General features: G+C 34.4%; 2 protein-coding genes across 2 annotated transcripts; both read left to right on the top strand.

Moving 5' to 3' along the window:
• Positions 1-419: 419 nt before the first annotated feature.
• LOC127264448 (B-box zinc finger protein 20-like) lies at positions 420-1,775 on the top strand. The gene is made up of 3 exons (XM_051293984.1): positions 420-720; positions 853-1,281; positions 1,368-1,775. Exons 1-3 carry the CDS (start codon positions 535-537, stop codon positions 1,629-1,631), a joined length of 879 nt encoding a protein of 292 aa, XP_051149941.1. The 5' UTR covers positions 420-534; the 3' UTR covers positions 1,632-1,775.
• A 13,004-nt stretch (positions 1,776-14,779) lies between these two features.
• Positions 14,780-20,124, top strand: LOC127264487 (coatomer subunit alpha-1-like). Its single transcript, XM_051294037.1, has 3 exons — positions 14,780-15,215; positions 16,011-16,505; positions 16,879-20,124. Exons 1-3 carry the CDS (start codon positions 15,008-15,010, stop codon positions 19,824-19,826), a joined length of 3,651 nt encoding a protein of 1,216 aa, XP_051149994.1. The 5' UTR covers positions 14,780-15,007; the 3' UTR covers positions 19,827-20,124.
• Positions 20,125-24,236: the final 4,112 nt, after the last annotated feature.

Below are 24,236 nucleotides of genomic sequence, written 5' to 3'. Positions count from 1 at the left end.
AATTTTGAGATGGATTTGAATAATAAAAATTTTGAATTTAAATAATTGTATGATGTTATATAAAATAGGTGTTGATATGATATTTTGAATATAAAATTGATTTTTAATATAATATAAAAAATAAAAAATAAATATTTAATTTGATATTCTTTTGAAAAAAAAAAATAAAATGAATAGTGAAAATCTAATCCAATCCTCCAAACAAACACACTTTTAATCAAATAATCATAAATTTATTACCTTTTTAATAAATTAATATATATAGGCGAGATTTCTCGTTTCTAATAATAGTAAACCAAGTAATATTTTATGTCAAACAGGGCCTTACCAGTCTCTGGACTTCCCCGCTCCTGGATCTTAGGTCCCGGGAGCGGCTAATTATGCTCCTTCCTTCTCTTGTCTATGTATATACTGTTCGCCGTTTTCCTTCGTCCCTCTTCTTCCATTAATGAAGCTCCTTACGATCCATTGGTGATTGGATTGCAATTTCTAGAGAATTCTTAGCTCCATCGGCAGATTTGGTATTCCGATCGGATGAAGATTCAGTGCGATGTATGCGACGAGGAAGAGGCGTCGGTGTTCTGCGTCGCCGACGAAGCTGCGCTCTGCGCCGCCTGTGACTGCCGCGTCCACCATGCGAACAAGCTCGCCGGAAAACATCACCGCTACTCTCTCCGTCCTCCATCGCCAAATCGATTTCCAATCTGCGATATCTGTCAGGTACTGCCTTCGCCATTAAACACCAGATCGAAATCATTTCCAGTAATACGAAATGCGAATCGTATGTATAAACTTGCTCGCCATGTGCTCGACAAATTGCCTCAACGAACTACTTCGATTTTCATCGATCAGGAGAGAAGAAGCTTCGTGTTCTGCCAACAGGACAGGGCGATTATGTGCAAGGATTGCGATTCTTCAATACACGGAGCGAATGAACACACGAAGAAGCACTCCAGATTTCTCCTCACCGGCGTTGAGATTCGTTCGAGTTCATCGTCACTTCCGTCTTCTACCTCTAGCTTGAATAGCAACAATAACTCCTCTGAAGATGCTGTTCCGAAGAACAAGCCAGGAGGTACAGGTACAATTCCCGCAGCATCCGGTACACCTTCCACTGCGAATGGTACAACAACGACAGCTGAAAGCACATTAATCTCCTCCTCAGAAAGCAGCTTCTCAGAATACCTAATGGAGACGCTACCAGGATGGCACGTTAAAGAATTTCTTCATTCTCCTTCACCTTCTCCTTCCCCAGCCTCTCTCCATGGCTTCTCCTTTAAGGTAATACTCTAATTTCCACTTCCTATCATTATATATATAATTTACACACAGATTGCCATGGTTGTATATCTGCTTCGATATTGTAGAATGGAGATGAGAGTGATTTGGTTCCAACTGGACTGGGGGTTTGGGTTCCTCAATCTGGGGAGACGATGATGATGTCGTTTGGGGCAGTTACAGATGGATTCATGGCGAGGGAATTTCCCCAATCGAAAGAGCTTTTCACAATCACTGACTGCAGCAACAGAAACAGCACCAAATTGAGAAGGAAGCACCATGATCAAGGCAAGTCTCTTGCAGTTGCAATTCCTCAGATAAGTTCTTCGAATCTCGTTTCTGAAAGATTCTGATTTCATCTCTCCACCCATTAGTCACCTGGTTTAATTTATCCATCTTTCTAGGTTTAATTTCAATTTGGATTCCGATTTGCTGTTGTTGGAACATTCATTTCCATTGATTTGATCAAGAAAAAATTTAGGGTTTGTTTGATTGTATTTTGGATTTTTTTTTTTTTTTTTGTAGTGGTTTGAAAATTTTGAAGAATAGTAGTTGGTGCTATGTTTTTTTTTTATTTTTTGTTTTTAGAATATTATTATGTAAACAAATCGTGTCAGAATTTATTATATTTTTTATATTATTTAATTTATTTTTGCTAAATTAATTTGAAATAAATTTTTATTTAGATTTTTTTAAAATAATATTTTAATATAATTTTTTTATTAAAAAATGTAAAGGAAATAAATTATTTTTATAATTAAATTGATTTATATTTATTAAGTATATTTAATATATGAATAAATTTATTTAAAAATAAAAATATGAGAGGGATGAAATATCAAATAATTCCTTTCATACCAAAGTATCTATTTTTTTCATTTTAATCCATAATATAACAAAGTATCTATTTTTTTTAGTAATTGTACTATCTAACCAACGTTACAAATATCTTTAGAATATAATATACAAATAGCATAATATCATACAATACTAATAAAATTATTTTAGTCATTTTTACTTTATTTTTACTTACATTCAAATATAATATTAATATTTCTAAAATTTCGTGCAAAAAGAAAATTGATTCATAGTTATGAGACGAAGAAGTACGATTTTTTTTTAATATTAATATTTCTAAAATCTCGTATAAAAAGAAAATTGATTCATAGTTATAAGACGAAGAAGTACGATTGTTTTTTAAAAAAAATAATATGAAGTGACACAAAAATGCACATGTTTTTTTTTTTTTTAAAAAAAAATTGAATTTATTTTGAAAGTTTTAAAGTTTGTTTGCTTAATTACAATTTTATGACACGATTATTATAATATATAATACTACATATTTTATTTTTTCATAAAATAAATAAATATTACTATTTAATATAAAATATTACTTTAAATTAAAACATTAAACAACAAACCTTTAGTTTTTATTAAAATAATATTTGAGAAGTATTATATGTTGTAAAAAAAATATTTTTTCCATCAACTTGATAAATATATATATTTTTTATTGTTTATTACAAATTATCATTCAAATATAATATTTATTAAATTTTATAAAAAAAATAAAAAAAATAAAATAAAATATAGCTATAAAATGGGCCATTGGAATATATTTTCTTTAAAAACATAAAATTCAGACATGTAAAGAATTTAAAAAGGAATAAAGCCTTTGTATATATGGTAGTATTTAATTATCTTTTTATTGATCTATTAAATAATTGATCTTATGCAATAATGATTTTAGCTCTATCCAATACACATGAAACATAAAACAATACAATACATATTGTGTTAAATAAAATAATATAATTATAATATATGAATGCATTTTTTTTTTGTATTGAAAATAATTTATACATTGGGTTGTGTTCGATTATGACATATGTTGTCCATTTATATATTGCATTTGTATCATGTTAATATAGAACAAATATTATAAATAATAATAAAAAGAAAAAAGAAAAAAACAATGTAGAGTTGATTTATCACATGAAATACATTTATACAACACAACTATGTATTTTAATTTAACACTTATGTGATATTTATATTAATATCGTGTAATATTTGTCTTTAATGTGTGTTGTCAGCATATATATTATTAGTGCGTTTACTATATGAGATTACGGTGGATAATACTATTTTATTTAACTTAATTTTATATTTATTTTAATGTATTAGAGTCATATATAATTAAAGATTAGTTATAATCAAGGGTAAACTGTCTTTTTTTAGTCTGAACTCCTTGTTATTTTAAGTGGATCATGTCGCAAACTAATCCCGTAATAAGTGAAAAAATTTCGTTGTTTTAGTCCTCCAGCGTTGGAGACGCCCGCGTGGCTCGCCGGAAGTCACGTGTCCTGCCAGGTCAACGACACCTGGCAAACACGTGAATTTTATTTTTTATTTTTTATTTTTTTCAATTGGACCAAATAAAAAAATTTAAAAAGGCAAATAAATTAAAAATAAATTTAAAAAAAATTAAAATAAATAAAATATAAATAAAATAAAATCTATGTATCCGCCAGGTGTCGCTGACCTGGAGGACACGTGGCCTCCGGCGAGCCACCTGGGTGTCTCCGACGCCGGAGGACTAAAACAACGAAAAATTTTCACTTATAAGACTAGTTTGCGACAGACTCCACTTATGAGACTAAAATGACAAAAGAGTCCAGTTACGAGACTAAAAAAACAGTTTACCTTATAATTAATTATACTAATTTATAGAATTATTAATGAAATCTAACCCGCTAATATTATTTAATTATACTTACTAAATTATCCAAATTATTCTTCTCTTTAAACACTTAGAAACATTTTATATAAATATAATAATAATTTTTTTATTTAATATATTTTGATTTCATTTGAAAAGTAAGTTATATATATATATATACTCCATCCGTCTCATTGAAAGGTTGTCATTTTTCATTTTTGTCTGTCCCAAAATAAGGTTACAATTTCCTAATTTAGTAATTGTACTACCAACCTAACATAATAAATACCCTTCCAACTTACACTATATTACACAAATGTCATTACTTTTATATTAAACAATACTAATAGGGGTACTTTCGTCTTTTTCACTACAACCTATTATAATACTAAAATTAAAAAATTTATGTGCAAAAAGTAAACGACACCTTTGCACCGGGACGGAGAGAGTAATTTTTTTCTTTTAAATTTTTTATCCAATAATATAGAGTTACAAGAATGCTATAAAATTATGTTACTAAAATTTAATTTATAATTTTGAAGACAAAATTAAATATATTTAATAAATAACAAAAATATATAAATTATATATATGCGTTATCAGTGAGTTCACTCTGTCATTTTTTCCAATGGAACAATTATTCATAAATATTATTTAAAAAATAAAAATACACATGCATTAATATAATATATATCATCATTCATAAAAATTCAATCATTCAACACAATTTCTCATACCACAAAAAAAAAATCAATTCATCCTAAGTGACAGATTATGTCATGACAATAACTCAGTTAAATTTTAATATTATTATATATTATTGTTAATGTATTTTTTTAAAAAAAAAAGAAGTAAAATTCGAAAATAGAGAAATATCTTCGAATTTGATAGATGAGTGATTGAGATTACGGATCTCTAAACACTGTAGAATATATAAAATAAAATAGGAAAAATAAAAATAAAGACTGGAAAATAAAGTGGTGATCCCCAAAAGCAATTCTCTTGAATTTTTTGTCGATTGAAGATGCTTTTTCAGAACAAACCTGAATCCTTAAATAACCTCTTGAAGAAACGATTTGAACCGTCGTCTGGTCGGTTGCAGCAACCGCTGTTCAACCACCCAGAAAATCCTCCTCTATCAACACGTGTGTTAACCGACTCACCAACCGCTCGCGCCAGTTACAGCACTCAACTGCTCAGCCGACCGCCTCTGAACACTTTTTTGCCTCAAATGGGTGGCTGGCCCGACCGGTTACTCAGCCGCCCAAAATAACCCCTGACTCCTTAGACGGACCGCAGTCCAACTGACCAGTCCAGATACTAACTAGTCGCCAGACCGAACGATTCATTGTTCGCTCAATCAAGCGACCACCATCCAGTCTCTTTAATCGGTTGAACAACCATTCGTCCGGACGCTTGATTGGTCGCCCCATCAAACGACCAACAGACCGCCCTTTCAAGCGACTGAACTACTGTTTGACCAAGTGACCGACCAATTGATAAAGTGACTAACAGACGACTAATTAACAGACCTTTCTTCGCCCGTCTTCCTTTTGCCCGACCTATATGCCACCCGACCAATCCAGAGACTAACTGATCACTAGACCAAACGATTTCTTGGCCGCCTCATCAAGCGACCACCATCTGGTCTCTTGTCCGACCACGTATCGTCCGTCTCATTCTTCTTCGCCCGACCTTACTTAGTTCGAACTCCACATCAACCGACCTCCATATCAGCCGACCTCCGTGTCGTCCGACTCAACCGACTGTGGACCGCCGACCTGCTCAACCGACTTTGGACCATCCGACCTATTTAACCGACTGAGAACCAACCGACCGCAGACCAACCAAATGTGGTCCCGACCACAGAGCAACCGACTGTGGTCCCGACTGCAGACCAATCAACTGTAGTCCCGACCACAGAACAACCGACTGTGGTCCCGACCACGGTCCAACCGACCTTGGTCCCGACTGCAGATCAACCAACTGTGGTCCCGACCACAGAGCAACCGACCGGCTTATTTGCCTTATCTACTTAGATGGACAGACTGTCCTCTTGACAGACATCCGCGTCTGTCCATACTTCTTCCTTGCCCGATATTCGTCTTGACAGACCTTCGCGTCCACCGATACTGTTGCTTTGCCCGACCTTATCACGCCTGAGCTCTGTGCCCGACCTTGTCGTGTCCGACCTCCGTATCGACCGATCATCCTACCTTTTCTGACTTCTTTTTTCCCGACTTTTGGGCTGTTTGGCTTATATCCAGACCCATCCAGAATTCTATTGCCATTATTTATTATTATTATTATTTTTTGTGCTTAACAATTCTATTGCTATAACTAGAAATCAATATATATATATAATAAATTATAGTATTACAATAATATATAATAACATTATTAAAGGTATTTTGGGTAAAAAAAAAACAATATCATATTCTCAAACAAAGTAAATATAATATAATTTTATCTTATATTTAATCACGCAAAGTAAATATAATATTAATTAGTTCATTGTTATATAATTCATTAAAATAATATAAGTATTATAATGTAATTTTTCAAACTAAACGCACCTATATATTCTTTGTCCTGTATTATGTTCTATATGTGACTAATTGCGGAACTGGACTAAAATTAGAGGGAGGGAGAGGACAATTTTTTTAAAAATTATACAATATTCTAATATAATGAATTACAAAAATATTAGACTAAAATTAGAGGGAGGGGGAGGACAATTTTTTTAAAAATTATACAATATTCTAATATAATGAATTACAAAAATATCAAAATATCAATGTCTATATATTATAGCTATATGTATATATATATTGTAAAGCATGTTTGTTTTGTGAAATGATTTTAAAAAATATAACGTGAAATATAAATAAACATATAAGTAGTATAAAAATAATAGATACGCGTGATATACTTTCTTCGTCTCATATGTATATATTCATTTGTTTTTTATACAAAATTTTAAAAATATTAGTTTTATATTGGGATAAAGTATAAATAAAGGTAAAAAGATTAAATTAACCATATTAGTATTGTATGATATAAAAGTAATGAAATTTGTGTAATATATTGTGAATTGAAAGAGTATTTGTAATGTTTGATTGACAGTACAATTGCTAAAAAAAGAGAAATTGATACTTTGTTATGCGACAGACCAAAATAAAAAAAATGGATAAATTGTTAAGGGACGGAGTGAGTATTATATTTCTAAAATATATATATATTTTTGTAAAAAAATTACACTAATAAATATTCATATATTTATTTTTAAATAAAAGATAATACAGTACAAGTTTTTTTTTTAACAAAGAAAAAAGAAATCAATATTTAATATAATATATAGTATATGTTTTTTTGTTTATTTCACATATTTTTAATATATTATGTACACACTTATAATTTTTAATAAATAAAAATAAAGAGTGGGGTGCGGGACAAAGGGGCTCCAAGCCATTCTTATTACTGAATCTGTTCTTTTCTGTATGTGCCATTAAGTATAATATTATTATACTTTCTCCGTCCAACTATAAAATATACATATTTTTTAAACATTTAATTACAAAGTAAATATTTTATTAAATATCTTATTTTTTTTTTCACAATATCCTTACTTTACATCACATCATTATTTTTACACAAAAAAATAAGGGCAAAAATGTCATTATACTACTTTTAACTACTCACTATAATTAAAATATTATTATTTCTTAAATACCGCGTCAAAAGTAAATATATAAATTGTAAGTGGACGGAAGAAGTACTACTTTGTTCCACTTAATTTGTCTATTATTTTTATTTTTGTATATTCTATATAATTTATCATTTTATTTTTTGAAAATACGATTATATATTTTAATCACATTTTAAAATTCATAATCTATAATTGTTTTATTTTAATTAAACTATTTAGTCATCTTAATCTTAATCTAAAATTATTTTTATTAAATTATAATTATTTTCACTAATACACTTCTTAATTATTCATTAATTACACAATAGTTAAAACTTCGTGTCTAAGCCAAATGAGACAAATTAGCTAAAACAGAAAAAGTACTATAGAACGAATAACATGTGTCGTAATCAAAACAATACAATCTATAATTCATTTTAGCATATGAAATATCTATAAATTATAAATGCATATTTTTATTTAGGGTAAACTGTTTTTTTAGTCCCGTAACTGACCCCCTTATCATTTTAGTCCCGTAAGTGGAGCCTGTCGCAAACTAGTCTCATAAGTGGAAAATTTCCGCTGTTTTAGTCTTCCGGCGCCGGAGACACCCGGGCAGCGACACCTGGCGGACACGTCACCTCCGGCGAGCCACGTGGGCGTCTCCGGCGCCGGAGGACTAAAACAACGGAAATTTTTCACTTATGGGACTAGTTTGTGACATGCTCCACTTATGGAACTAAAATGATAAGGAGTTCAGCTGCTGCGGGACTAAAAAAACAGTTTACCGTTTCATTCTATCACTTTATGTATTGTTTGTAGTTGTAACTTATGTTGTCTTATCTTTTTACTATACAAGTATATTGTTAGCACTTTTTGTGGTAATAAAATTTGTAGTATAAATTGTTCCTATAACATTTCTCATTGAGGATGTTTTTTCTTTTTGTTTTTAAAGCTCAATTTATATTACTGAAATTATGTACTTCTAAGAAAATTGATCTTCTCTCCATTGTTAAAAGTGTGTAATTATTATTATTATTTTTTAAATTTGTTAAATTTATGTACAATTTATAATAAAAATTTTATTCATGCACAATTTATTATCTTAATTTAATAAATAATAACTATTTTGCTAATATTTTTCTACTTTTATCACTATTTTTATTAATTATTTAAATAATATTTTTTTTTATAATATTCTCACTTCAATTTTTATCTATCTCATTTTAATATTAAAATATTATTACTCCCTCCGTCCCCGATCTATTTATCCATTTGCTTTTTGCACGGAGTTTTAGAAATACTAGTATTATATTGGGATAAAGTAGAAATAAAGGTAAAAAGACTAAATTAACCCTATTAGTATTGTATGATATAAAGGTAATGACATTTGTGTAATATATTGTAAATTAGAAGGGTATTTGTAATGTTAGGTAGATAGTACAATTACTAAAAAAGGAAACGGATACTTTGTTATGCGACGGACCAAAATGAAAAAATGGATAGATTGTTAAGGGACGGAGGGAGTATTTTTTTTGTTTCTATGCCCAACCAAATCTCATAATTTTACGGGATAGGGAAGTATAATTATATACAGGGCCGTCTCAGACTTTTTCCCTGAGCGAAAATAAATTATAGGCCCTACGTGACCGTCTGGACAATGTTAATTTGAGAAAAGAAGATGAAAGACGGCCTATCTGAAAATTCGAAAAGCAAGAAGGACTGAATGAGGGTGAAAAATATAAGAGAAAATGTGAGGCATGTTTGATCGAGTTGCTGGAGGCAATGTGATAGGATGTAAGGTAAAGAAGTGTAGACAATTAGAAAAAAAAATGATTAGAAATTAAAATTTAATTTTAAAATTAAATAGGATAATTACAAAGAAAAAAAATTAAAAATTAAAATTAAAACTTAAAATTTAATAATAATAATATATTATATTTAAAATATAGGCCCTCTATTAATTAGGGATCCTGAGCAATTGCTCACCCTGCTCCATGAGCCGGCCCTGATTATATATATATAAAATCACATGAAACATTATTTAGATGTAATAACTAAATCAAATCTTTTTAATAGAAATCGAAAGAGCCTTTACTAAATAATGCTATCTTTGTTTTGGAACAATTCACATATTTGGTTAGTGATACGGTACTCAGGCTTTTAGCAGAAGCGGGATGAGAAAGAAGCGGGATGAGAAATTGGTCAGAATCCCTAAGTAAAAAGAGGGTCATATGTTAAAAATATAATCCTATTATTATTATTATTGAATTTTAAATTTTAAAAGTAAATTATCAATTTTTAGTTTTTTTTTTCTTATGAATTATTCAATTCAATTTTAATTTTAAAATTAAATTTTGAGTTCTAATTATATATTTTCTCATTTTTTCTCCCTAACCATGCTGCATCTTGTTTTTTCAAATCTAATCGCCATCTAAATCTTTCTCCTTCAAGTTTCACTGTGCCGCGCCACCATCTAGACCAAATCTGCTCCTCTCTCTCTTTCTCATTTTCTCAGTCTCTTTCGCTTTTCAGACTTCTGAACACCACCTGAAGCGCCACCAGACCGTCTTTCATCTTCTTCTCCCAAATCGACACTACCAGATTGCCGATAGCGTTAGTGATATTATTTTGAAAAATACATTTAACCATATATTTATAGGGCCTAAAATCTATTTTTGCTCAAGGCCTTGAAAAAGTTTGAGCCGGCCCCGACAGTACTTGATGTAATGAAGTTTTTGCATGAACGATTTTATTGGTATTTTTAAAACAGAAATTAACATATATGATAAGAAAAAATTAAAATATGTGTTTAAATTTGTTTGCTTAGTATTTTTAGGTTAAGCGATTCTCATAAATATTATAAGGTAAAAAATTACTACTATCTTATACATAGTTACTCAAATTTCACTAGGATGTTGAACACTTCAAAATCTTCGATACTTATGAACTTAAAAGAGAATGAATTTGTACCTCGCACTTGTACCCCTGCTATCATATAATAGATTCTCTCATATAGACGGAGTCAGAAGTTTTGAAGCAAATTGACAGGGACTATTTTGCAAAGTTCAAAAGGGTTTTGTATACTAAAGTATCATATGATGTCTAGAAAATAGTGACGGTCTTAAGGATCATTATGCCTTGCTAGTGTTGGAATATAAAAATGAAATTCTCTATTTAAATAATAAGAATACGTGCATATTTATAGTGATATACAAATCATCTAAATAAGACAAGAATCCTATGAATCTTTTAAATAAGATAACTATCATAAATTTAATATATTATTTCTAAATATATTTTAACAGAACATATAGAAAACATATGGATATGTATATATATAATATATGGATATATGGATGCAAATTTTCTTTTTATTTTTTTTATTTTTTTAAATCTTTTTAAATTTTTAATAGTTAAGAGGACATTTTGCCATTTTTTTCAGAAATGTATTATAAATGGCATTGTCATGTCTTATATAGATGATATTTCCCGTGTTTTGTGGAATATCGTCACACTATTTTTTTTAATACAATATATATTATATACTACCTTCTTCTAATTCTAAGGGTCATGTTTACTTTTTAAGTATTGATATTTGAATATTAATTATTATATCAAAATATAGTATAAATTATAAAAAAAATAACAAAAATACTTTTACTAGCGTCTTATAATATTAATAGAAGGACATTTTGTACAAAAATAATTATACAAATATAAGGATATTTTTCATGTTATATACAATGACGCAAAATGTAAATGTGATCCTTAGAGGCAGACGGAGAGAATATATTTTATTTATTTTTTAAAAAATCAACAATAACATAAAATACTACTCACTTCGTCCTCTAGTAAGTTTTTTGTTTGATTTTTGCTCACGGATTAAAGTAAATTAGTATTTTATAGATATATAGTGTAATAAAGTAATGTAATATTTATTTTACCCATGAAAAATAATGTGAAAAGTTAAAAAAAGAGTAAATTTTTGCGATTTTATAAAATCTATAAAAATAAATGATTGATCAAATATTTATTGATTTATTTTTATTAAAAAAATTATTTAAAATATTTTATATATATACTCCCTCCGTCCCGTGAAATTAGTACAACTTTCCTCTTTTGGTTGTCCCGCAAAATTAGTCACATTTCCTAATATAATAATAATTAGTAAATACTAATCACAATTACAAATTTAATTATATTTTATTTAATTATTAATACCCTTAACTTTCATTGTTTGTTTTATTATAAATTTAAAAGTAGAGCAAGAATTTTGAATAATAAAAATGAATAAATATTCAATATGATATAAATAAGTGTTTATGTGATGTCTAAAATTTTTAATTAATTTTTTAATATAGTATAAAAAATATTTGATTTGATATTTTACGATTGAAAATTAGTTAATAATGAGATTTGATTTAAAATTTGATTTTTATATTTCATTAAAAAATCATTTATCACTGTTATTAAGAGTGAAAAATATCAATTTGCTCAAAATAATGCATGAAAACATACTAAAGTATTAAAATTATTGTATATCGTAAATTTTTATATGATATGATCCCGTACCAAACATTTTCAGTACGAAAATTGCATATACTTTTAGCATTGTTGGTATAATTAATTTTCTAATATATTCTTAAAATTATATAATTATTTTTAATTTTTATATTTCAACGTAAAATATTATATTCTGATACCATACATGTAATTCGATTAGAAATAACTCAATATTGTATTCAGATAATATCGAACTATATTGTATACTACACCAATTTTTTTGGTATATTAAAAAAAATATCGATACCATACAAAAAAAATCGGTATACTGAAATTTGGCATTTTCGATATTTTTTAGTACGGTAGATGTTATTTCTGTAATTCAGTATTTTTTCATCTATAAATTCGGTATATCAAATTATTGGTACAATATCTCATTCCGAGAAAATAACATACTAAAAATTTTGGTACTGTTAAACATGGGTCCAAAAGCATCCGAACGTGAAGCAGGCTTAAAGATAAAAGTGGAGCCATAACTCCTTAGCCACGGAGCTGCTGAACAGCAATGGAACTTCATGCCTTTGAGCCAAAGACTGCTGCCTCTACAGAGCCGAAGGCAACAACTTTCATTGGATTGTGGTGCTTCCACAGGATCAAAAGCAGCAGCCTCCGTGGACCTTAGGGCTATGGCGCCTCCATCCCGGAACAATGTTTCCATAAGGTTAGAAATTGTTGTCTCTATTGGATTGAAAACAACTACTTTTATTGGACTGTAGGTGCTTCCACAAAGTAGAGGAAGGTTACCTCCACAAGATAGAAGACAACAACTTTCATAGATCATGAGATAACTACTTCAATTTGCCCTGGGTTAATAATTTCATACTGAACATTAGTGGAGGGCCTATGTACTTTCATACTTTATTCAAAAAGCTCTATGGAACAAGCCAACAAGACAAAAATCGAAGATTCCATGTAACTCGAGGCTATTAGGGACACATCCCCGTGGACCGGCTAGGAGTACGATGGAAACAAGTCGGAGTAAGCGACAGATCTGGTCTAGAGGCAATTGAGGAAGTTCAGAGCAAGTGGAACCCGATCCAGAGGCAATGAAAATGGTTGGGAGCTGATGAAATGAGATTACGAGGTGGTTGATGAAAAAAGGTTGCCCGGTGGTTGATGGAAGAAGGTTACCAGATGGTTGACGGAAGGAGATTACCAGGTGGTTGAGAGATGATGGAAGGGGATTACCAGACGGTTGAGAGTGGTGGATGAATAATTGGAACTGCTCTTTTTAGTGGGAATAGACGGTTATTCTATCTTATGATTAAAACTAGGAAAAAATACACCACACACGCACAAGAAGATGAACTCGTATATTTCTATGTTTATTTTTCATGTTTTAGTTCCTATTTATGCATTTTAATTCAAATTACATGCTTTTATATTTCTAGCATATTTTTATCCTGCTTTCAAGTAGATTTATCCGAGGTTTAGTAGATGTTAGTTTAAATACATTGAAATCGGTCGTTTAGGCTCGAAGCCTCGTTTAAGATCGAAGCTGTACAGGCTCTCCACCGAAGGAGCCGCCCCCAATCCGGCGATGGACAGACTATTTGGAGTACTTTCAAAACCCACATCGAATAATCGACGAACAGTCTTGGAATCTCCGAATTTTATGATCCAACAGGTACGATATATAAAATATGCGTTATAAATTTTGGTATGTAATATCGAACTATCCCTACCAACAATTAAATTTGAAAATTTTGATGTTTTGTTTATATTAAAAATTTTAGTATTAGAATTATTAGAATTATTTTTTTTTTTATCTAATTGCATAATTTACAATCAATATAATAATATTTTTTTTAAATAAAAAAATTCAATAAATAAAGCATTAAATTTAAATAAAAAAAATATTTCAACTTTTATTTCAATATTTTATCAAATAAAAATAATTAAAATAACATTTTATTACATATATTGCATTAACTAATTAACTATATAAATCAAATTTTTTTAAACTCCGCGCCAAAATGAAATGCGACTAATTTCACTGCACGGAGGGAGTATATTTTCTTATAAAATTTGCCGTGATTTAGGTCGTTATTTAAAATAAAATATCGATTTTGGACAAAGAGAATATTTCATGCAAATTTAGGAGGTTTCACACCATAAATAATATATAGAGCATTTTTGTATTTTTTTACTTAAAACATCAGAAGTATTATATAATTTACCCATAAAAATATTAAGATTTAACATAATATTGAAAAAAAAATAGACGTAAACACATCTTAATTTTAATACTCCTTCTATCCCACATAATTTGTTCCTATTTTTTATTTTCGTCCATCCCACATAATTTGTCATTTCTATTTTTAGAAATATAATTATGTACTTTAATAGCATTATAAATTTTAAATTTTATAATTTTACTCTATAATTACTTTTACTAAATAATAATTATTTTTACTAATACACTTTTTATTTACATCCATATTAAATGGTACGAGGGAGTAACAATTACTCCACGAGACGGATCCAAGTATAGTATTGTACAGTAACAGATCCGGCTGCAAGCGCGTGCAATCGACGCGCTTCCTTAACTACAGCACCTTCCTTCTTTTCCTTCCCTTCGCCTTCTTCCTTTCCCACACCCAACCACCGTTGTTACGAAGTCCCCAATTTGTTCCCCACAGATCTAAGATTCGGTTCGTACCGCGACTCTCGATTTGGGGCTTTGAATTCAATAGTGAAGCTGGATTCAAATCTCTCGAATTCTCCTTTGTTATCCTGAGCGCGGTTCAGAAATGTTGACGAAATTTGAGACGAAGAGCAATAGAGTGAAAGGTCTGAGCTTCCACAGCAAGAGGCCATGGATCCTGGCGAGTCTTCACAGCGGCGTCATCCAGCTATGGGACTACCGAATGGGCACTCTCATTGATCGATTCGATGAGCACGATGGGCCCGTTCGAGGCGTACATTTTCATCACTCGCAGCCACTTTTTGTTTCCGGAGGTTCGATTAATTTGAATTTTGTCAATTCTGTATCTGGAACGCGATCTTTGCTTGCCTTTTAGCTTTATTTGGTGTTTGGGGGCGTTCGTAGTGTCTTAGGTATTGGATCTCCTGGTCGCTTTGTTAATTTTCGGTGGTTGATTTGATCATACAATCGGACTAGTACCTTCGATTTATGGAACTTTGATTTGGTGATCACACTTGAAGGATCAGAGTTATACATAGTTTTCTAATGCTAGTTAGCAATTCAGATTCATCAATGCAAGTTTTTGTCATTTAATCAAAGCAAATTTTCGGCCGAATTATAGTGTTCTCAAGGTTGTATGTTTCAATTTGTGCATGTTGAGTTTGTATTTGATTAAATTAAACAAAGGTGAGGAGCCATAGATGTAAAAGAATTTATAGATGGATTTATAATTATTAAATTGCGTTTGGTAGCATGTAAATTCCTTTCTGTTGATGATCATTGCTTGTTGGTTGAATGTTTGGTACAATTTTTTGGTGAAACATCAATTTCAGTGTTAGAATAGGTGATCACTATCCATTTCAGATTATAGTGATGGTAATGAGCAATTGTCCTAGTTTGATTTGGTATATTATAGATTTTTAAGTCATATTAAAAAAAAAATCATCTAAACCATCCTAATATTTTCTTGAAAATTTTCTTTAGAGAGAGTACCAGTTCATTTAAGTTACGAAAGGCAACATATAATTGGATAACATCGTGGTGTGTTTATTTGTAGATTGATATTGAACTGTATAGTTCTGATTTTTGTACACATTTGGTTTATCTAGGTGACGATTACAAAATCAAGGTATGGAATTACAAATTGCACAGATGCCTGTTTACACTTCTTGGCCATCTTGACTATATTCGAACAGTTCAGTTTCATCACGAGTATCCCTGGATAGTAAGTGCCAGTGATGACCAGACAATTAGAATATGGAATTGGCAGTCGAGAACTTGCATCTCTGTGCTAACTGGGCACAACCACTATGTCATGTGTGCCTCATTTCACCCCAAGGAAGATTTGGTTGTTTCAGCTTCTTTGGATCAGACTGTTCGTGTTTGGGATATTGGTGCCTTGAGAAAGAAAACTGTATCTCCTGCAGATGATATTCTGAGATTGCCTCAAATGAATACAGATCTCTTTGGTGGGGTTGATGCTGTTGTGAAATATGTTTTGGAGGGTCACGATCGGGGTGTTAATTGGGCTTCTTTTCACCCAACTCTCCCTCTGATTGTTTCTGGTGCAGATGACCGGCAAGTGAAAATATGGCGCATGAATGGTATGCTACTTTGAATTTCAATTCATTCTTGAGCTATATTATATCTTGTTAGTGAGGAATAATGACTTCCATGAAAACTGTATGTAGAAATTCCATTATATAGTTCAGAAAGTTTACTCTTGATAATGCTAAACAGAAAAATCAGTTACTATCGAATAGAGTTGTGTCTTGTCTCCCGAAATCTTGTGTTAGTTATACTCTTTGCTTGGACTTTTTTTTGTAAATTGTTGTTGAAGTTATAAGCATTCTGATTATTATGATTTATGTTGTGCCCAAAATTAACCCCAGAGTGTATATTGCTGTTTCTCTCTCTAGTATGTAAAGCTTCTAGATTTAAATTTAAAATGGCTGATAGTAGATTGCACATTCTCAGATACAAAGGCGTGGGAGGTGGACACGTTGAGGGGACATATGAACAATGTTTCTTGTGTTCTGTTCCACACAAAGCAGGACATAATTGTATCAAATTCGGAAGATAAGAGTATTAGAGTTTGGGATGCAACGAAAAGGACTGGCTTACAGACCTTCCGTAGGGAGCATGACAGGTTCTGGATTCTTGTTGCCCATCCTGAGATGAATCTTTTGGCTGCCGGCCATGACAGTGGCATGATTGTTTTTAAGTTGGAGAGGGAACGCCCTGCATTTTCTGTCAGTGGTGATTCAGTCATCTACGTTAAGGATCGCTTTATCCGTTCCTTTGAGTATTCAACTCTGAAAGATACTCAGCTAATACAGATACGTCGTCCAGGTTCTAGTGGCTTGAATCAAGGACCCCGAACTCTTTCTTATAGTCCTTCTGAGAATGCTGTTTTAATTTGTTCGGATGTGGATGGGGGCTCGTATGAACTCTATGTTATTCCAAAAGATAGCTATGGAAGATCGGATGTAGCACAAGAGGCAAAAAGAGGTGTTGGGGGATCGGCAGTGTTTGTGGCTCGAAATAGGTTTGCTGTGCTCGAGAAGACAAGCAATCAGATTCTGGTCAAGAACCTGAAAAATGAAATTGTGAAAAAGAGTGTTTTGCCTATTGCTACTGATGCTGTGTTCTACGCGGGTACGGGAAATCTTCTCTGCAGGTCTGAGGACAAGGTTGTCATCTTCGATCTCCAACAAAGGATTATTCTTGGGGATCTCCAGACGCCTTTTGTTAGGTATGTCGTTTGGTCTCATGATATGGAGTCTGTTGCTTTACTGAGCAAGCACTCGATTGTTATTGCTGATAAAAAGCTCGTGCACCGTTGCACCCTCCATGAGACCATTCGAGTCAAGAGTGGAGCTTGGGATGATAATGGCGTTTTTATCTACACCACACTGACTCACATTAAGTACTGTCTTCCTAACGGGGACTGTGGAATCATTAAAACGCTCGACATTCCAGTATACATATCGAAAATATACGGGAGCACAATCTTTTGCTTGGACCGAGACGGGAAGAATCGCCCTATTATCGTCAACTCAACCGAATATATATTCAAGCTATCCCTGCTGAAGAAAAGATTCGATCAAGTTATGGGAATGATAAAAAATTCCGAACTGTGCGGGCAGGCCATGATCGCATATCTTCAGCAGAAGGGCTTCCCACAGGTTGCGCTTTATTTCGTCAAGGATGAAAGAACTCGTTTCAACCTAGCCCTCGAAAGCGGTAACATTGAGAAGGCTCTGGAAGCTGCTAAAAATATCGACGAGAAAGATTACTGGTACAGGCTAGGAGTGGAGGCTCTTCGGCAGGGAAATGCCGGGATTGTTGAATATGCATACCAGAAAACGAAGAACTTCGAGAGGCTATCTTTTCATTACTTGATAACTGGTAACCTCGACAAATTGTCGAAGATGATGAAAATCGCCGAAGTGAAAAATGATGTTATGGGCCAGTTTCACGACGCATTGTATCTCGGCGACGTGCAGGAGCGAGTTAAGATTCTGGAGAACGTTGGCCACTTACCCCTGGCTTATATTACGGCTGCTGTCCACGGTTTCCGTGATATAGCCGAGCGTTTATCTTCCGAATTAGGGGAAAATGTTCCGACTCTTCCGGAAGGAAGAAAAGCTTCTCTTTTAATACCGCCTCGTCCGGTGCTGTGCGCCGGAGATTGGCCTTTGTTGATGGTCAGTAAAGGCATTTTCGAGGGCGGCCTCGACGATACTGGTAAGGATGAACACGAATACTACGAAGAGGCTGCCGACGCCGATTGGGGAGAATCTTTGGATATCGGAGAGGTCGACAACTTAAATAACGGGGACATTACTACCGTGCTTGACGTCGATGTCGCTGACGAGAATGATGATGAAGGCGGATGGGATCTCGAGGATCTCGACCTTCACGTCGACACCGAAACCCCTCGAGCATCTACAAAAGGCCCTTCTGTATTCGTTGCCCCTACACCAGGCATGCCTGTAACCCAGATATGGGTCCAGCGATCGTCTCTCGCCGCCGAGCACGCGGCTGCCGGAAACTTCGATACAGCTATGCGGCTACTGAGTCGTCAGCTCGGAATACGCAATTTCGCGCCGCTGAAGCCGCTCTTCGTCGATGTTCACTTGGGCAGCCACAGTTTCTTCAGCGCCTTTACTTCTGCGCCCGTGATCTCGTTACCCGTCGAGAGGGGTTGGAGCGAGTCGGAAAGCCCGAACGTTCGACGCCCGCCGGCTCTCGTCTACAATTTCTCGCAGCTGGAAGAGAAACTCAAGGCCGGCTACAAGACGACGACTGCCGGAAAGTTCTCCGAAGCTCTCCGAAACTTCCTGCTGATTCTTCACACGATTCCGCTAATCGTGGTCGAAACGCGACGGGAAGTCGACGAGGTCAAGGAGCTGATCATCATCGTGAAAGAATACGTTCTCGGGTTGAAGATGGAGCTGAAACGACGAGAACTGAAAAACGACCCGGCTCGACAGCAGGAACTCGCTGCGTATTTCACCCACTGCAACCTCCAGCTCCCGCACGTAAGGCTCGCGTTGCAGAACGCGATGACGGTTTGCTTCAAGGCGAAGAATCTGAGCACTGCCGCCAATTTCGCGCGGCGGCTCCTCGAGACGAATCCGAGCAACGAGAACCAGGCGAAAACTGCTCGACAGGTTCTGCAGGCTGCCGAGAGGAACATGAAAGACGCCGCCGAGCTGAACTACGACTTCAGGAATCCGTTCGTCGTGTGTGGGGCGACGTATGTCCCGATTTATCGAGGGCAAAAAGACGTCACGTGCCCGTACTGCACGACTCACTTCGTCCCGGCTCAGCATGGCCGGGTTTGTGCCGTCTGTGATCTGGCGGTCGTCGGGGCCGACGCGTCGGGATTGATGTGCTCGCCGACGCAGGTGAGGTAAGATGATTTTGATCTGTTTCGGTACGATCTATTAATTCAGATGAATGTAGTGTAAGTTTTTGGGTTTAACCCTTTTATCATACATTTGGTTTCATTTTCATCACTTAGCCCTCTGCCTAAAACCTCTATAATTTTAGTTTTATTTTTATTTTTGGGTTTTTGGAGGTTTGGGTGCAATAAGATTTATGTTAGGATTTTGAGACCATAGTTGGGTGGACTGTATATGCTCTCCTGTTTTTTGCAGATATTATAGTCGTTATATTATATCTTATAAATACGAGTTTTGTACGGATTTGCCACGTGAAAAGTCTATTCTACCCCTCATTTAAAAAATGACAATTTAGTCCTTAACCTATCTTTGTACTGGCTTGAAAAGACGAGATTGTACGGATCTGCCACTTGAAAAGTCTATCCAACCCCTCATTTCAAAAATGACAATTTAGCCATTAATCTACCTTTGTACTGGCTTGAAAAGACGTTTTGGAACCGTCGTCAGCAACCACCGTCAACCGCCCAAGACGAAACATTTTGAAACATCGTTTGGTCGGTTACATCAACCGCCTCGCCAAATGCCTCCACCAGTTCCAGAATTCAAATAGCCCAACCGACCAATCCAGAGACCAATCGCTACACCAAAAGACTTCTTGGCCGCACCAACCAAGCGACCTGTCTATCCGCCTGCGGACCAGCTGACTTGCCTATCCGACCGCAGACCAGCCGACCTACTTTATCTGACCGCAGACCATCAGACCTGTCTGTCCGACCTGCTGACCATCAGACCTGTCTGTCCGACCGCTAACTATCCGACCGAGGACCAACCGACCATACCAACCGACCGACCGAGGACCTTCCGACCTGCCAATCCGACCGCTAACCAACCGACCTGATCATCCGACCGAGGACCAACCGACCAGACCAACCGACCGAGGATCTTCCGACCTGCCTATCTGACTGCTAACCAACGCACCTGACCATCCGACCGAGGACCAACCGACCTGACCAACCGACCTGAGCGCAATTTTTTTTTTCCTTTTCCACCCGATTTCATGTCTATCTTCCTTTAAGATCCTGCTATCCTTATTATTATTATTATTATTATTATTATTATTATTATTATTATTTTTTGTGCGTAACAATTATCAAAGTTGAAATATCCTTGCTATTTTTGACATTTCAAAACTCATAAAGAGATGCAGGGTCACCCTTCTTATCTCAAACATTTCATCTACATTCTCCTCTATTTTATTTTTTATTGTTGTTGATGCAATTTTTCAACAATAAAAAGTAAAATCTGAAAATAAAGTGTTGATGTATTTTTTCAACAGACAAAAAGTAAAATTCAAAGATATGGAAAATATCCTTAAATTTGATTAATTAGCGCTTGAGATTAGGAATCTCTAATTCCTCCTTTATTGACACGTGCCTTGCACCGTCTCGCCAAACGCTTCCACCAGTTCCCAAACACAACTTGCCCGACCGACCATTCCAGAGACCAATTGCTAGACCAGCCGACCTACTTTATCCGACCTGTATGTCGGACCTGCTGACCATCCGTCTGTCCGACCTGCTGACCATCAGACCTGCAGACTTCCCGACCTAAGGAATTCCCGACCTGATCACTTTTCGTCTTGACGACCTCCCGACTTGAGGACTTCCCGTCCTGACCACTTTCTGTCTTGAGGACCTCCCGATCTGAGGACTTCCCGACCTGACCACTTTCCGTCTTGAGGAACTCCCGACCTGAGGACGTCCCGACCTGAGGACTTTCCGTCTTGAGGACCTCCCGACCTGAGGACTTCCCGACCTGACCAACCGACCTCAACGCAAATTTTTCTACTTTTCTGCCCGACTTCGTGTCCTACCTTCGTTCAAGACCCTGCTACTATTATTTTTATTATTATTATTATTTTTGTACGTAACACCTTAAATTTGATTTTTTAGCGTCTGAGATTAGGAATCTCTAAACACTGTACGGTACATAAAAGGAAATTGATTGGAAAATTAAAATTCTGAAAATTTAAAGTGGTGATCCCCAAATCTGACTTTGCTTTGTTGAAGTTGATTGAAGATGCTTGAAAATAAAAAATCTAAATCCTTAAATATTACTTGAAAAGACGTTTTGGAACCGTCGCCAGCAACCGCCGTCAACCGCCCAAGACGAAACGTTTTGAAACGTCGTCTGGTCGGTTACATCAACTGCCCACTAATTCCTCCTTTATTGACACGTGTCTTGCACCGTCTCGCCAAACGCTTCCACCAGTTCCAGAACTCAACTGGCCTGACCGACCATTCAAGAGACCAATTGCTAGACCAGCCGACCTACTTTATCCGACCGCAGACCATCAGACTTGTTTGTCTGACCTGCTGACCATCAGACCTGCAGAATTTCCGACCTATGGACCATCCGACCCACTAACCAACCGACCTGACTACCCGAGCGCAGACCTTCCGACTTGTCTGTCCGACCTGCTGACCATCAGACCTGTCTGTCCGACCTACTGACCATCAGACCTACAGACTTTCCAACCCGCTAACCAACCGACCTGAGGACTTTCCTTCCTGATGACTTTCCATCTTGAGGACCTCCCGACCTGACCAACCGACCTGAGCGCAAATTTTTCTACTTTTCTACCCGACTTCGGGTCCTACCTTCCTTCAAGACACTGCTACCATTATTATTATTATTATTATTATTATTTTTGTACGTAACAAGACCTTATGTATTAGTTGATTTGGGTATTAAAACTTGTATGTTGTTATACACGAGATTGTATGGATTTGTCACTTGAAAAGTCTATCATGCCCCTCATTTCGAAAATGACAATTTAGCTCTTACCCTACATTTGTACTGGCTTGAAAAGACGTTTTGGAACCGTCGCCAGCAACCGCCGTCAACCGCCCAAGACGAAACATTTTGAAACGTCATCTGGTCGGTTACATCAACCGCCTCGCCAAACGCCTCCACCAGTTCCAGAACTCAAATAGCCCAACCGACCAATCCAGAGACCAATCGCTAGACCAAAAGACTCCTTGGCCGCACCCACAAAGCAACTTGTCTATCCACCTGCGGACCAGCTGACTTGCCTATCCGACCGCAGACCAGCCGACCTACTTTATCCGACCGCAGACCATCAGACCTGTCTGTCCGATATGGTGACCATCAGACCTGTCTGTCCGATATGGTGACCATCAGACCTGTCTGTCCGACCGCTAACCATCCGACCGAGGACCAACCGACCAGACCAACCGACCGAGGACCTTCCGACCTGCCCATCCGTTCGCTAACCAACCGACCAGACCAACCGACCAAACCAAACGACCTGACCCACCGACCTGAGCACAAATAATTCGATTACATTTTTGTTTTACAGTTTATATTTCAAATAAATAATGTTTCACTACATTACATTATAGTATAGTCGCGCGGTATACCGTGCAAGAACGTGTTCTAATATATATATATGTTTGTTGCCTGTTGAGCATACAACTTCAGGTCGTATATGTGTTTGTGTCTGATTTTTATTTTTTTAAATAAATAATAATGTATAGAAGAGTGTGTACATATATGCAATTCATTAAATTAGAGTGAGAAATGGCAGATCATGTGTCAGCACATGTGCTGTTGGATTAGAAAGAAATTACTCCTCCTTTCTTAAAACAATAATTTTTTTTATTATTTTTGTTTGTTTCAAAATAATAATTTTATTTTTATAAATAATTATATTATTATAATTTTTTTTATTTTTTTATTATTATTATACAATTGTCACTATTTTTTATACTAATACACTTACAAAGGTAAAAAAATCTTTTATCCGTATTTTTTATCTACTATCAATATTCTTTAAATTTGTATCAAACACGACGCAAACTATAGATTGTTTATGAAATTTGAGAAGAAGTTATTTACTTAATTTTTTTATACTATAATTTTTTTAAAAATATATATATAATTAACACTTTAATCACATTTTAAAATTTAAAATTTAAAATTTTTTTATTTTAATTAAATTATTTAGTTATTTTAATATTAATCTATAGTTATTTTTATTAATATATTTTTTCATTATTTATTAATTATTCAATACCTAAAATTTTGTGTTTAAATTAAATAAAACAATTTAGCTTGGGTACCGAGGGAATATAATTTTAGTTTTGGTTGAGTAGTTTTCTTGTTCTTGTCTCCACTTCATGTCCCAACTTACGAATTCTTTAATTATTCTAACTCAGCTCGATATATTCGTTATAATGCTGATGGCTCAAGCATATTTTAACATCATATAATGTAATTTTACTTACCAATATATACTTTGTTCGTCTCAATTGAAAGAGATTTTTTGGAATTTTGTAATAACTTAAGAAATAATAGTCTATCTTTCATTCAAATCTATACTCATTTTCCTTTTTCGGT

Source organism: Andrographis paniculata, unplaced genomic scaffold (assembly GCF_009805555.1).
Source record: "Andrographis paniculata isolate CXL003 unplaced genomic scaffold, ASM980555v1 Contig70END, whole genome shotgun sequence".
In the NCBI taxonomy this organism is placed as follows: Eukaryota; Viridiplantae; Streptophyta; class Magnoliopsida; order Lamiales; family Acanthaceae; genus Andrographis; species Andrographis paniculata.
This window is presented reverse-complemented; position numbering and strand designations above follow the sequence as displayed.